Source organism: Platichthys flesus, chromosome 2 (genome assembly GCF_949316205.1).
Source record: "Platichthys flesus chromosome 2, fPlaFle2.1, whole genome shotgun sequence".
NCBI lineage: Eukaryota > Metazoa > Chordata > Actinopteri > Pleuronectiformes > Pleuronectidae > Platichthys > Platichthys flesus.
The window spans coordinates 16,269,320-16,284,288 of NC_084946.1; the positions used below are offsets into that span (position 1 = coordinate 16,269,320).

The 14,969-nt window shown below is 40.0% G+C and overlaps 1 protein-coding gene and 1 long non-coding RNA gene across 3 annotated transcripts; one reads left to right on the forward strand and one right to left on the reverse strand.

The window, feature by feature from the left end:
• Positions 1-2,095: 2,095 nt before the first annotated feature.
• Positions 2,096-13,790, reverse strand: capzb (capping actin protein of muscle Z-line subunit beta). 2 transcript variants are annotated; one of them, XM_062401553.1, is made up of 10 exons: positions 13,525-13,790; positions 9,175-9,264; positions 7,018-7,139; positions 5,993-6,106; positions 5,761-5,902; positions 5,272-5,388; positions 5,125-5,190; positions 4,851-4,927; positions 4,347-4,448; positions 2,096-3,211 (listed from the first exon to the last, which is right to left on the reverse strand). In XM_062401553.1, exons 1-9 carry the CDS (start codon positions 13,525-13,527, stop codon positions 4,355-4,357), a joined length of 825 nt encoding a protein of 274 aa, XP_062257537.1. In that variant the 5' UTR covers positions 13,528-13,790; the 3' UTR covers positions 2,096-3,211; positions 4,347-4,354. The 2 variants fall into 2 exon arrangements, with proteins under 2 accessions (XP_062257537.1, XP_062257544.1); XM_062401560.1 differs by lacking the exon at positions 4,347-4,448 and having other exon boundaries at positions 13,525-13,788.
• Positions 11,713-13,697, forward strand: LOC133966598 (uncharacterized). Its single transcript, XR_009923958.1, has 2 exons — positions 11,713-11,779; positions 12,489-13,697. It is a non-coding gene; the product is annotated as an uncharacterized LOC133966598 (long non-coding RNA).
• Positions 13,791-14,969: the final 1,179 nt, after the last annotated feature.

The following is a 14,969-nucleotide window of genomic DNA, read 5'->3' on the forward strand; positions in this document are numbered from 1 at the left end:
AACTTCCTGGAAGCTTCATTAATAACAATAAACAAACTTTACTCGTCTCACTTGGCCTCTCCGTGTTTTAATTCTACTTTACAACCACCAATAATACGTGTGGTGCTTCAGTTAAAGCTACAGACAGTTTTATCTTTATATCAGTTTTTTTTAATTATAGGCTTTCTCTGAGTGTATGGGAACAGCAGAGAGAGAGAGAGAGAGAGACAGAGAGAGAGAGAACCTGGTGGTTTTGTGGGGATGGCACATAACCACCTGAAACCACTCATTATGTCAACCATGATAAATCCGCAAGGCCACTCTCATCCAGAAAGCATTTACTTAATTACTGGAAGAAATTCCTCAAAATGTAGTTTGTGAGTGATCTTGTTTGAATCCAAGAAACACGAATCTGTCGAATTTACAATACATATTTTATTTTAACAATTTGAGTTATGCTTTTAATTTGGAGGTCTGCTTGCCTGTAGATTTTTAATGGATCACGGTTTATCAGTTTATGTCAGCCAAGCAATAGGAACTCCACAGTTTAGAGCATTAAGATAACAATTAAGTTACAGTTAACATGGTAAGAGTGAGATGGATATATGTTTACATTAACATCCATACTCTGTGACAATAGAAAGTGATAGAAAATGTTGAAAACTGCGTAATAACCCAACGTTATGAAAAATGATTAAATAAAAACCTAGACCAGCCCCTTTAACAAAACATGTTCGTCCCTGGACCTTGTCGCACTTTCTGCATGATCCTGATGACAACCCAACGGAACCACAGGAGCCAACATGACTTTGTTACTGGTTTGTAAAAAGTGACAACAGTGAAACCTGTGACACAGACTGCGAAGCTCCTGAGAAGCTCATCTGATGCGAGGTGTGAGTGACATCTAGTGGACAAACTGCAGTCACACAGGTAGAAGAGACCGTTTCATCAGTGCAGTCATGTATTAACCTGCTCAAGGCCTCACCTCAGTGTCCCTATGACGACATTTCAAGAAACGAAGACGTCCTCGTGTTGTGTAAATGAGGAGCTTCTTGAAGCGCCTGAAGAGATACTTATACTGGTTTGTCTTAAAGGGATGGTTCACCCAAAAATGAAAATTCACTCATTAACTTCTCACCACTATGCCGATGGAAGGTTGGGTCAAATGTTTGAGTAAACTGAACACTTCTGGGGTAAAAAGTGTTGCAGCCAAATTCAATACAATTGAAGAAAACGGTGACCACTTTTTTAAACGTTAAAGAGCACAACTAAAATGCCTCCATGTGGTGTCATCCAAGTGTCCATATCTCCAAAATGTAACAGTCATCTACACCGTGTTTTTAGTCTGAAAGTCCTCTGTGATCCACAAATTGTTCTGTGTTGTTCTGAGAGCACTAACAATCTATATTGATCAGACATATTACCAGCCAAACAGTTTGGAAAAATGTGATGCCCAAATAGTGATGTGATTTGAATACAAAACACATCAGTCGCCAAGAACAAAAATGGAATTTAAGTTTTGTTTTTAAAACACACCTAACTTGACCTTTGGATTCCTGAACAAAATTGAAAAAATGTACCTTCATACGCTGACTTTACCTGAGACACAATGAGGGTTAAAATGTCTGTTTGTAGTTAAATGTTTACAATTATTGGTTGAATTGACATAAAACTTTGGGCAGTGATATTCATGGTGCCCAGAGCATAAATTGTAGGGTAATCGTTTTGTTGATCTCCTTACTTTTCTTCAAACACCCTGGTCAAAGTTTGTATTTGCTCTGTACTTGAGTATCATTCATCAGTTTTGTGGTAATTAAAACTAACATGGCTATTTATATAACATTATATTAGCATTTTAACCTGCTAATCTAAGATTTAAGTGTTTAATGCACAGTTCTTGGCAACAGCTATCCTCAAGTCATTGTTTATACTAATGCTCCAATTGCATTCACTTTTAAATGCATAATTAACTTAAGTGAGTAAACCACTCTGGTAGCAGATTTTGCCGTCGCAATACTTCAAATCTCTGTTCAGGGGTTTTTCTTTTATTTTGCCCGCTGCCTCTACAGTGTAGCACATCAATAAGAAATAAAGAATGAAAATAAAGGACATGAGGAGCTTTTTACCATTTTTATTGTTGCTGGAGGCTCTAATACAATATGAATCATAAGCTTTACAAAATAAAAACAGAACAAAAATACAACAAAAGAGTCCCCTCCAAAATGGAAACAGTGAAAGGTTTCCACAGAGACACAAAGACAAACTGTGACCCCCAACAAAGACATAGTAGGTGAGGAGAGAGAAGAGTTGAGTAAGCCAAACAGAGGACAGGCAAATGGTCATGTTATACACAGTGTCGGGGATTGGGTTGACGACGAGGGTGTACCCGGTGATTAGAACAGTCTATCCCCATGTTTAGTACGTCTACATTTTCACTGATTGCGGCCCCATGCTCCCACACAGGCTCTCGTGCATGCGGACAGAGTGGAAGGTAAATTAAAAAAGACAACCACCTTCAAAACTGAAGGTCACCCTCGTGTTGGCACCGTTTACAACGGCCAGAACATGACAGTTAAACATGGACAGTTATAATTTCATACAAATATATCAGGGGGATGTCATAGACAAAATAGGTGCAAGAGATAAATTTGATGTACATAATAATGGCAGCCTCTTAACTACCGTCTATGTCCATTTCCTCACCACGGAGGAAGAGCAGGGCCAAAGTTGATTATTTCGCAAGTGACTAGGGACACATCAACTGTGAAACTTCAGGGATTATTATAACAATGACCCTCACACTGTAAGATTATCATTAACCGTGGTAATACTATCATTATATTCATAACATGGGGGAGAAAAGACAGAGAATAGAGGGGGACAGTGGGAGTGAATGGCTTCATGGCAGATGAGATGCATGAAAACAGAACCAGACAGAAAAAAAAAATATCACATAACAAAAACAAATAAAAAGCTAAGCATTTTCTCCTTTTTTTGTTTTTCCCACAAATAAACCAGAGTGCAGCACTGAAACAGGCATGGAGGGAGAGACGTAAAGAAACAAAGAAAAGATGGCAGAGATGAGGCGGAGAGAGTGAGAGAAATCAGAAAGAAAGATAAACCCAAAAATAGACAGTAGCATCTCTAGCTGTGTTGTTTGCGTTTGAGTGCCACCATCAAGTCGACCTTCAGAGCCTCCTGCTTTGACTTGTCAGCCAGAGTCTGAACACTCCTGTTCAGGGGAGACAGAGAGAAAGGAGAGTCAGTCAGTGTCTGTAAGATCAGAAAATAACAGCAAGAGAGACTGGAAAAGTTTCTCCAACGAGATGAAACACACAATCTATGAGTTAAGGAAAATGAGCAAAGGTACTAAATCGTTAATAAATAGAAATAAAGACACTTCTGCAAAAAAATTGAGTTATAACATAATAAATTCAATCACACTGCACACATGAAGCATTAAGGTCAGGCAAAGGAAACCAAAGGTTAGAGTTATTTGTTGTCATGCAGTCATCATGTGGTTTTACCAACCAACATTTAGCACTTTGTTGAGCTATTTTTTATTCACTGTAAACTCAGAGCAAATTTTTGAATTGTATAAGCAACTGTAAAATCAAACACTAGAAGTCATCACCCTGTTTACATCAGACTCTTCTAAAATTGTTTTTTGAATCCTCTAAACACACATTTATTACAGAAACTGGCCAATAGTTCAAATGAGACGACCTATAAGGAAGAAATGTCAACAATGGTGGAACTTTTCAGACTTTAAGAGTTCATAAGAACTGACTTACTACATTAAATGAAAATGAAGACACCCAGGTGCAGGGACAAACAGCTGTTTGTAAGAGGTACATCACTCAGGTCTGCTCCACCATCAACATGTTTGTGATTGTGACAAGCTCTTGGCTCTGTGCTGCTCCCTAGTGGATGTATATCTCAATAACACCTCCAGCATAAAGGAAGCATGGAAGTATGTGGGTAGAGATGGTTACATAGTTTGACTCTTTTTGTATGTAACAGCAGCATAAATGGGCCATAAAACTGAGCCAACATTTTAAATGTATATGCTGTGCTTCCAAACCAATTTCAAAAGTGATTTTCTTCTTTTCCACAGAATAAAAACACCATTTAAGAAAAAACCTGCACCTGCAAAATACGAGGTGACTGCTGTAAATCCTCTGACATGGTTAGTGTTGATTCTTCACACAGACTGTCCATTAGATTAAACCCACATTGACATGCCTACAGACATTGCTGTAGATTGAGCAGTTGAAATGCATGCAGATATCATACAGTCCTGCATTTCCCCTCGTTTGTTTTCTATTAACACGCAAACACACACAGCTCTACATGCCAGGTTGTACCTCTGACCCTAGTCAATGAAGATCTGACGCTGGGTGAGGACCTGCGACAGCTCCTTCTGGAGCTGCCGGTACTTTTGGTTATCAGGCAAAGACTCAATAGATCTGGAGCACAGGGAGGAAGGCAGATAGAGGGATTGAAAGAGGGGACAAGAAAAGATAAACAGAGAGAAGAAAAGAACAACAGCAGAAATCTGAGAGGTAAGGTAAAAAATAAAAAAGAATACTAAAAAAATCTATTTTCGGAGGGTTTGGGGAGAGGGGCAGAGGAAGGAGAGGTGGTAAGTGGATATAGGGAAAATGCAGCTGAAAAGAAGGGCAGTATGGACAGGTCTAAATAAAATCATGAAATGACAAATGAAGAATAGGTAAGAGAATATCAGGTGAACAGATGGAGTCACACAGATAAACTGACTCTGGCTGCAGTTAAAAAAACAGACTCTGCAGATCCTGATGACTGGAAGTGCTGAAAAAGAAGAAGTATCCAGACAACTCATATAGTGGTACCTTAAGCCGTTGACGATGTCCTTGGTCTTCCCAAAGTAGATTTCATTCAGTGTGGAGCGGATCTTGTTCTCCATATCCTTGAACAGGAAAGGAAACAATCTTTACTCAGTCAATTACTGCCTCCATTTTCTGTCTGTCACCAAATTTTTGGACTAGACTTGGAGGCTGTAAATAGTCCTGAACATTAAAGTTATTAAAGTTCTGTGAAATGTCAACATAAAGTCTTTTTACTGTCATCAACAAAAACAAGCAGGATAGTGGCAGTTATACTGACTTCAACGAGGCGGCCGATGTTGGCGATGTGGGGTGAGGATTCTCCAACCGTTTCGTCTTTTTCCATCTATGAAACAACAAAGCACGTGAAGTTAATGGAAGACGAGAACACAGCTGGAAGCAGCAACAGCTGGTTTTGTGGTCATACCTGTCTTGTGAGGCTGCCGCCCAGGTTCATGGTGCCAGAGCCTGTCTTGGTTGTCTGGAGCCACAGCATGACAGTGGAGGTGAGTTTGTAGTGAGCAGTGCGGCCGCTGGACTTCTCCTGTTAACACAGACAGAGCAGGGAATCAGAGTATAGTTCAAACAAGGGACTTAAAAGTGAACTCGAAAGTTTTGCACTGTATCACGGATGATTGCTGTATTAAAAAAAATCCCCTCTTGCCTTACAGCATATCAAACAGGATCATTATTTCACCTGAGCAGATTAACCTCGTTTTTTATTTACAATTAACTGTTTGTGTCTCTTTAGTGTCTTAGAACATATCCCTTTGTCTCATATATTTTGCATTTCCATCAGCCAAAGAGATGGTTTTCATTGCAGTTTGCAATTTTACAGGCCCAAAAAAATTCTGAAGTTCTTAACACATAGATGTGTACTTTTTGAATTTAGGGTTTCATATCAGCTGATTCCTACCTGCACCTCCACCACATGGATGGAGTCCCAGCACCCTTTGATTTTCTTGGATCCGTCCCCAGCCTTCTTGATGAGAATAACTCCAGCGAAGCCATGATCCAAGTCCCAGAGGTAAACAGAGGACACTCCACCCTCAAAGTACCTTAATTTAGACAAATGTCAGGAGTCACAGGAGGACCATGTGGACTGCTTATTCAAAAACTCAGCATGAGACCGCTCGGCTGGTACTTACAGGTCTCTGTACTGGTCAAAGGCGTTATTGGCTTCGACCTCGAGTTTCCTCAGGCGAGCTGAAGGCATCGCACCATCTTCAATGGGAGGTTCATACTTATTACTCCATGGGGATCTAATGTATGAAAGAGCACAACAGAATTCAGTGTTAACATGTATCTGACTTGTTCAGCTGCTGTGGCGGTTTACATGAGCACTGAATGTCTCTAAAAGTCTCCTTTTAGCAGCTAAATCATTGACACTAACTTTCACTAAGCAATGACCTTGTGGTCATAAGTGGCAGGTACAGGACAGAGGTACATTCACTATGTATTTTTGTGAAGGGGACAAAAGTTACACAATATATTCTATCTTAAATTTGCAATAATTAGCCACCACACCCTACTGGTCATATGAGACCAATTAAGACTTCAGCAAAATCCCTGAATGTGTTGGATTAGGACTGACAAGTATGTTACGTCTGAGCAATTAATTGTCTAGCCTATACAGCATCCGAGAGTAGAGAGGTTGTGTTGGGTTATGCTGGCTTGAGTGCTCTGCAGTGACCCGGCCCTTTGCTGCATGACTTCCTCAAACTCTTTGAGGCTTTGAATCTGTCCCATTAATAAAGGCCAAATAACCCCAAAGATATCTTTAAGAAGTTTCATAGTCTTGCTTAAATAAGATCAACTGTACTAACAAGCCGTGAAATTTGAATTCCACAGCTTTACAATTGTCCCCTTTCACTACCTCACTGCTCATGACCCAGTATCACACAGGCTCATGCTTACCTCACACAAAACATAGCAGTAATATCTCTGCCATATGTTCCAAGCAGTTCTTAAGATCTACAAATACCTAGAAAAAATAACACTAAATACATTTCAATAAAAACGAATATTCGTTCTAGAAGCCAAAATGTAAGATTTTATTATCTAGTCTTTAAATTCAGTCCCAGTCTGGGGCTTATGTTCCCATGATTGATTAACCGATCATAATGTAGTGCATGTTCCATGTCTGTGACTCCAGTGCAGGGATATATTTGACCTGTAGGAGTCGCCGTCTCGGTTGTAATCACAGAGCAGATAGTCTTTCCCCACCACCTTGTCCCGGGCGATCTTCAGGGGCTGGTCCACAGAGGACAGGAGGTCCTCACACAGACTGGGCACCTGGAAACAAACATACACAAAAAGGTTCAAAACATTCACTCATTATCTACAGCACATATACAAGAGTCCAGCTACTGTAGCACATCTGGTCTTCTCAGCCACGAGATTACAAGCTGTTTTTCTCAATTAAGGAATTTCTGAAACAGATGTTGATTAGAGGACAAACAAAACGAAACCTCCAAGGACTGTGGATAAACAAAGGAGGCAGCAAAAAATAAAAAAATTGAATCTGATTTTCTCCTTTTAAAGACAATGATGTGAAAGTTTTGGTCTTTCTCTCAAATTCCTGCCTCGCTCGATAAACAGAGGTTAGAGACTGAGGCCAGAATAAATCATCAGTGGGAAACCTAATATCAAGAGGATAAGGGCATACAAATTACTTCTCACAGACTGATATGGACCCTGCTCACTATGACCTCCTGCTGCAGAGCATGGACACAAAGGAGGCCCTGTTTCACCTAAAAAAGCCAGCAAAGCCCTGAATACATACACAGACGCACACATACACAACCAAGACAATGGAGAACAGCAGGGACAAACAGGAAAGAGAGAGGTGATTTCAGGTGAATCTAAATTGCAAGGAAGTGTTTGAGCAGAGATGGTGGAGCTTAAATGTGGCTGGCAGTGGAGGTGATTGACAGCTGTGATAATAATCACTAACAACCCAACACAGTGAGAGAGCTAAGGTCAAAGGTGTGGGAAGAGGAAGGTGAGTAGGTGGGGGTCTCGCCATTAAAGGGATGGATATGCCCAAAATACAAGGTGTCGTGCAAACAAATGTGAAAGTGTGATTTGATTGGTGTCTGATTTTGCTTCCTTTGTCAGACTCAGGTCCAATTATTTCAAAGTACGAATTTTGAAGGATGGAACCAAATTATTTGTTGACAGGTAGAATCTTTTCTGTGTAGAATGAAAAATTAATGAAAAAATTTCATTGACACTACAGATACCTATATTAAGATCAAACAGCTTAAGTTTCACAGATGGCACAGTGATCTGCAGCAACACTGACACATACTTAACACTTCATAAAGTTACATTTAAACACCACAAACAAAACAAACATTCACAACCACACTATAAATTCCAAGACAGAGGGCAGGGCATGACTATTCTAACGATTATACTGAGCGGTTTAACACAAGAAATTCATCAATAAATTTGAGCTGGGTTGAAATTGAAGAGTAAAAACGTTTTCCTGTAAGTATTTTTTCTTACGTTCAGTAAACTTTTTATCTCAGGTTGGCAAAGAAACAAGAATAAAACTAAATGGTAGCCCTCCTCACAATCACATGTATTGTAACTTTCTGTGTAAATGTAATTTTATTATCTCAATGTTCTGTCATGGTATCATATAAACAGACAAATTACCTAGTAATGGTCCAAAGAATAAATCCCAATTTATTGGACTATGATTTAGGCCTGCATATTATTCTTTTTTATCAATTTACCTGCCAATTACTTTGAATAATCACATAATCGTCGTCTGAAATGTCTAATCCAATTCTCCACATTGACAGTAACAAGATAATTAAGATTTGAGATTTTGCAAAAAATAATTGCTTGAAATGATCAACTGAAAATAGATGTTGATACATTTTCTGGAGATTAAAACAATCAATTAACAAACTAATCGGAGGAGGCTAACGGGTATTGACATCCAGTCTGTTTTCATACTCAGTTCTCAGTACATTTTTATGTGTGTCTATAAAGATTCTTAGTCATCTTGGTCAAGTTATCTTCAGGACTTGTACATGTGTACGTAAGCATGTAATATGTGTTGGTGTTGACATGTGCAGCAGAGCTCCAGAAAAGGTTGAACTTTCTCCCTCTTCTTTTATCTGTTTGAAAGTTGCTACTGACTGAGTTATCTGGTCAAACACTGACTCCAACCTTTTAGGTTGGGTAATCCTTTCAACAGAGGGTCTGCTACTTTTGGAAAGAATAACACTGGGCCTTGTTAACATTACGTATACCCTGACATGGCAGTGTGTTTTGCCTGTAAGGAAATCTGACAGGAAAAGCAAAGACTCACCAGGTCAATGAGGTCACTGAGGTTCTTCTCGATCTGCTGAGGCGGTAGACGCCTCATCAGGTCCAGAGCACAGTCTAGCTGCTGGTCACTCTGAAACAAACAAAACAAACAAAACAAACAAATGAGCAAACACGTAAATTCCCACACACATAACCAGCACAGCCAAAACTTATTACACTGTATCAGATTATGGTTTAACATATTAACAAGTTTTAATCAGCCTGAGTAGTCTATGTTATAAAAAAAACTAAAAGTCACAATTGAATAGTGTGAGGAAATGTTTATCAACTTCAAAGATAGCCCAGAAACTTTACACATTACAAATTGTTGCAAAGTAAAAACATCTTTTAGACAACGAACACAGCCCTCTCATAGAAGTTTTGTAGCAAATCAATAAGCACTGCATCAGGTAAAATAACTGAAATAAAAGATTAACATTTGGGGGAAAAGAATGATAATGACTAAGTAAACAATCCCACATTGATTTTGTCGTTACTAAATGCTGACGTGATCATGGAAAAGTCTTGAGGATAGTATAGACTAAATATACAGGATACAGGCCATTCGTGTTACCTAGACTAATACATCTTAGTAGTTTTGTGTAAATACACAAACTAAGATCAAATACTGACAATTGTATTCATAATGTTTAACTTTTGGTGGCATAATAATACCTTGTAACATAAAGTAGTAACAGTGTTATTAGAGTTTTTGCTGTTGATCACTACAACGGACGTACAAGGCCAAGAGACACAGCTACATTTATTACTATTTATTATTATTATAAAAATTTTTGAGTGGAATTGGACATTTTTGGTCTCCAACATAAAACCAAATGAAAGCATAATGTAATTGATCAATCCTGGTGTATTGGTATTTGACGACTAATAAATATTCCAATCCAAAGTGTAAATGTTCCTGTCGCAACACTTCAACACTACATTTCTACTGACACTAAATATTGAAGCGGGGAACGTCACTGTATTCCTAAACTCTGTTATTAAATCTTAATATGAGGCTTTAGCAGACTGTTAGTCAAATTAAATGAAAAGTACTTTCATACTAAAAGTGATATTTGTTTAAAGCCATCTACTGAAGTAAACAAGTAAACACTGTCCACGAAAACTAAAAAGACTTTGGAAGAGACTTCCCATGATATTCAGATAAACTTATAGTTTGGAACAGAATGTGTTGGATTTTGTGTGCGATTGCTGTGAATCAATGAGAAAGCTATTAACGTACAGTATGAACTAAAGGAATGACTACATTAAGCCAAACCTGTTTCAATGTTCTTATTGGAATCGGACCATTAATTTTAGACAAGAAAGACAAAACTTTGAAGAAAAGCAGCCATGCAAATAAAGTTACCAAGCTTTCTAACTGGCTATACAAGTTTTAAAGCAGCTGTATTATGTCAGAAAGTATTGGATCAGGACTCAGGACTCTATTAAAAAAAAAAAACACTAAGTTCCTTTGCTTCACCAACAGAGTCAAATGATAACAGCCTGCTACATTCTGTATGATGGTATGAGAGGAGTTGCTGTGCAGGAAGTAGTCACACCCTTGCAGGCAAACTGTGAGATTACAGACAATATTAGCTCAGTCGACTGAACAGCACTCATGATTAGTCATGTGGATATTTTTGCGGAGAATAGACAAAAAGAGGATCAAACCCATTCATAAAGCGCAGGAAACCATTCTTTGAGTAAAACCTTTTACACCTGATCACATTCAAAACAGTGAGGCTAGTGCAAATATTGACCGGGCCAAGGATGCTTTTCATTTGGCCAGTTCTGTGTGACATACAAACAACACGACCAAGCAGCGGGTATCAAAGGTATGATCACTCATCGCCTTCCCACTCAGCCACCACTGTGAATTGAGTCTACAGCTCATGAACAAGCTCGAAGATTCACAGTCTAGTTAAATGAACTGAACAAACAGCAGCTTTAGAAGTTGTGAACATTAGTTCACACATGAATCCACTAGGTGATTTTCAATCCTACTGGAGTCTGCCCCGACTCACACATCAGCACCTCACTGTGCCTTTGTCTCTATTTTTCTCAATTGGTCAAAGCTCTGAAAGTTTTTTATCTTTTCATTGCCAGTGAAGAATGAAGTGGTTACGAATTATTGGAAAACAAAAAGGAACCATCAGCCGCTGAGCTGAATCAGGCAGATTTTAATACATCTCATCCTGGTATCAGTGTATTTACATAATGACGGATAAAATATGACACAAACGTCTTTTGATGCATTTTCTTCTGGGTTAGAAGAAGCAAATCAACTACAAAACACTGCAAGAAGACCAATATTGGAAAACAAGGAAGGTCTTAGAGGACCTTCCTTGTTTTACCGCCATTAAACCGCCATTACAGTCTACAGTCTACAGTTTGACACTATCAAAGGCCAGTTTCTGTCTTTTGACGACATCTTAACAGTTGTTTACTCTGGCTTGTTTTGTTGTGTACTCAGTCCACACAAGTCAAATAACATGATCAAAGTTCCCATTAAACCTACACTTTGTCAAGCAGCAGGCTCAGTCCTTTGACTCTCGCAGATCAACATTCCAGTATCTCGTATGTACCAGTGCTTCAAAAACGAAGTAAGTCCTTCTATTTTGAAAAGTCTCTTTGTTGTTCACACGCTTCAGGATAAATGAAATGTTAAATATTTAACTTTTCTTTAGGCAAGAGAAACATAGCCTGCATAACACAACCTCCCCCCAAGGGTTTCTCTCCCTTAAATATGCAGTTAGCAACAGGATATTAGCAAGAAGGGAAGGACAGGCCAGCCACAACATGAAACTCTGGGGAATGTGTAGGAAGATGTAGGTGGGTGTGTAATAGTAGACGGACAAGAAACATTCTTCAGCTAACCCTTAGGTGACTGGCCATACTACAGTAGTTTCCATCTGGGAATTCTCAACCTCTGCCAACAAAAATCACCTTAATTCAGCCAAAATCCCACAGAGATACAGATTTTATCGCAACTCTGGTTATTACTAAATGTTTGTCATCTACACCACTTCTTGTCTACATTGCCACATACTCTGTGGTTAAACCATTTGAATTCTCCTATCTCTCCCTCCACGCTGACTATTCTATGAAGTAACTCCTCTAAAGTGTGTAACCCTAACAAGGTCTACTCCTGCAGCTGCCAGCTGGTCAAAGGACAGTGACGTGTTGAGCAGAGAAAGCCCTCTTTCCATAAACATTTTTATAAAAGGGTGACCCTGAACCTAACAGTTTCCAGCCAATGTCTCCAGTGCCATTCCTCTCTCCCCTGAGTGAGCTTTTTTGCCTGTCTTCAAGTCTCTCGCAGCCGATGAATCAGTCTGCTCCAGCGGACACCTGCGATCCTCGACACCGTGTTTACCAGTGATCCCATCTCCGTGTAAACACGCGCTCAGACCTACAACCCTGAGGGGGTCAGGGCGAGAGCGGTGTGAGGAAGAGCAAGCAGGATGGATGAGGTGAGGCCGAGTAGGGCGACTGTGGAGGAGAACCATATGCCCTTCCCAGCTCGGGCGGCTGATAACAGCACTGTGGTGGTTCTGAACTCAGTTCTGTCAACAGTGTGAAAGCAGAAGCTGGTGCTGTGCGATGCTAGAATAGTTCAACTTAAATATTAGTTTTTTTGTAAAGCATAGACACATGAACAATTGTGAAGGAGTTACTGCCACATATGGTTAAAATACAGGAGAAGGCGAGCAGCAGGTAAACAATAACTGAGGGTGTGATTTGTAGCGCTCTGCCTGATCATAACTTTTCCCTGAGACAGTTTTGGATGTAACTCGGAGGGCAGTAAAAAGCTGAGCAGCAGAGGAGGCTGACAGCTTGACATGGTTGGGAATAGGAGGAGCAAGCAGTTCTTATTTTAGCTACAGGCACTTGGCTATTTTAGCTTGAGTATGCGTTTGTGTGGGTGTGTGTGTGTGTGTGTGCACGGCTGGAGGATTGTGTGAGTGTGTGATATATTAGGACTCTTCTCCAATACTATTCACGAACTTGTGTCAAATCCAAAACATCCTGTGCTAACTTTAAGCCCGTGAGGCTAACGGCTAACTAGCTACCTGGCTAACAAGCAGCCTAAATGTATCGCTAGCCGCGAAGCTAACTCATTCGCATCCGGTACAGCGAAGTTCTGCAAACGGAGCGAGTCGGTGGTTTTGTACACTTGGCTCCCCGGCTGCCGCTGCTCCTCTCGGGTTACCTCCACGGCCAGCCCCAGCCTTAGCTTAGGAGCGCTAGCCGCCGTTAGCTCTCGGTTAGCAGGAGGCAGCAGCAGCAGCCGCAGCCCTCTTCCTCACGGCCCCGTCTCTCCCAGCTCCTTTGCCGCGGCCCTTACCATGTCTGCGACGGTCTCAGCGGGGCAGGGGAGCACGGATTCACCGACGTCTGGACGCCTTAGCTTCGCTGCAGGTTTATCGAGTCGCTCCTCGCTCCTCACGGGTGTTTTGCTGTTCGTCGCCTTGTGTTTTTGACCCCCCCAGCGGAAGATGTTTTTTTTTTGTTTTCGCCTCACCCTCACTGAACCCAGCCCTGTCAGCGAAATTCACTTCCTCGACCGGGCTACAGGAAGGAGGCTGCAGGCAGAGAAACGGGCCCCGGTTCCACGTCCGGGTCACTCCGGGCTTTCTCCGCAGCAGCCAATCGCGGAGGAGCGAGAAATGCATTGCCAAGTATGGAAAGGGCGGAGTGGTACAGTAAACACTGCGCTGCACACAGGCCGCTGCACGAACATCTAGTTCTACCACTGCAATCTCACGTTCATGTAAAACTACAACAGAGATGGCACAATTATTCTCATCTTATATATGGTGGCAATATGAGGAATGTGTAGTAAGATGCAGGTATTGATAGATTTATTAATGAATATTCATATTTGATCGAATCACTTTCTACTTTCATAGCCTCTGATGTATGCGTTTACTAACAGTTCTGATCATGTAATTATGATATATATATATATATATATAAAGAGGGGCCGAGCACTGACAGACAGTGAGGACCTATTGAAATTGTAAGGATTATTATTATAATTTTCAGGCAAATTAATTGGCTTTTGGAGGGCTTTAACATGCCCGGATTCTAACCAGCATTTGCAGAAAATGAGAAAGTGGTAAAAATGATCTTTCATTTATTTTCTGTTATGTATAATTTTTTGGGGGGGGGGGGTTTAATTTAATTCAATTTTGTATTCACTTCCTGCGCAGAAGTGAACTGCGCACATCCTTTGCAGAAGTGGACTGTGCATCTCCTGCGCAGTAGTGGACTACGCAGGATTCCTTTAATTTAATTAAAAAATACATATATATATTTTATAATTTTTTAATTTTTTTTAAATTTACATAGTGTAGGATATTGTGCAATGAAAAGGCGGTTGAAGTCCTGCCAATTTGAGGGGTTCAGTATCTCGCCAAGGACACTTCAGCATGCAGATGGGGTAGAGCCCTTAGGTCACACCGCCGATTGTGATGGTAATGTAAAGCTCTGGTAATTGAGGTTGTGTCTCAATTTTATAAAAATTGTCTTTCAATGTTAAAATTGATGGATGTGTGTTGACCTTTTTTAAAAGGCACTGATGATAATTATTATAAAACCTCTTCTCAGTTAAATCATATGCTGATAATACTTAATATATATATTTTTATACCTATATTATTGTGTATTTCGTTTATGTCCTGATATCTGTATTGATTGTATCTTCATGACTGATTTTTTGAAAGGCACCCATAAATAAAATATTATTATTATTACCAATACATTGGGTTCTCTCATGCTTTTGTTTTT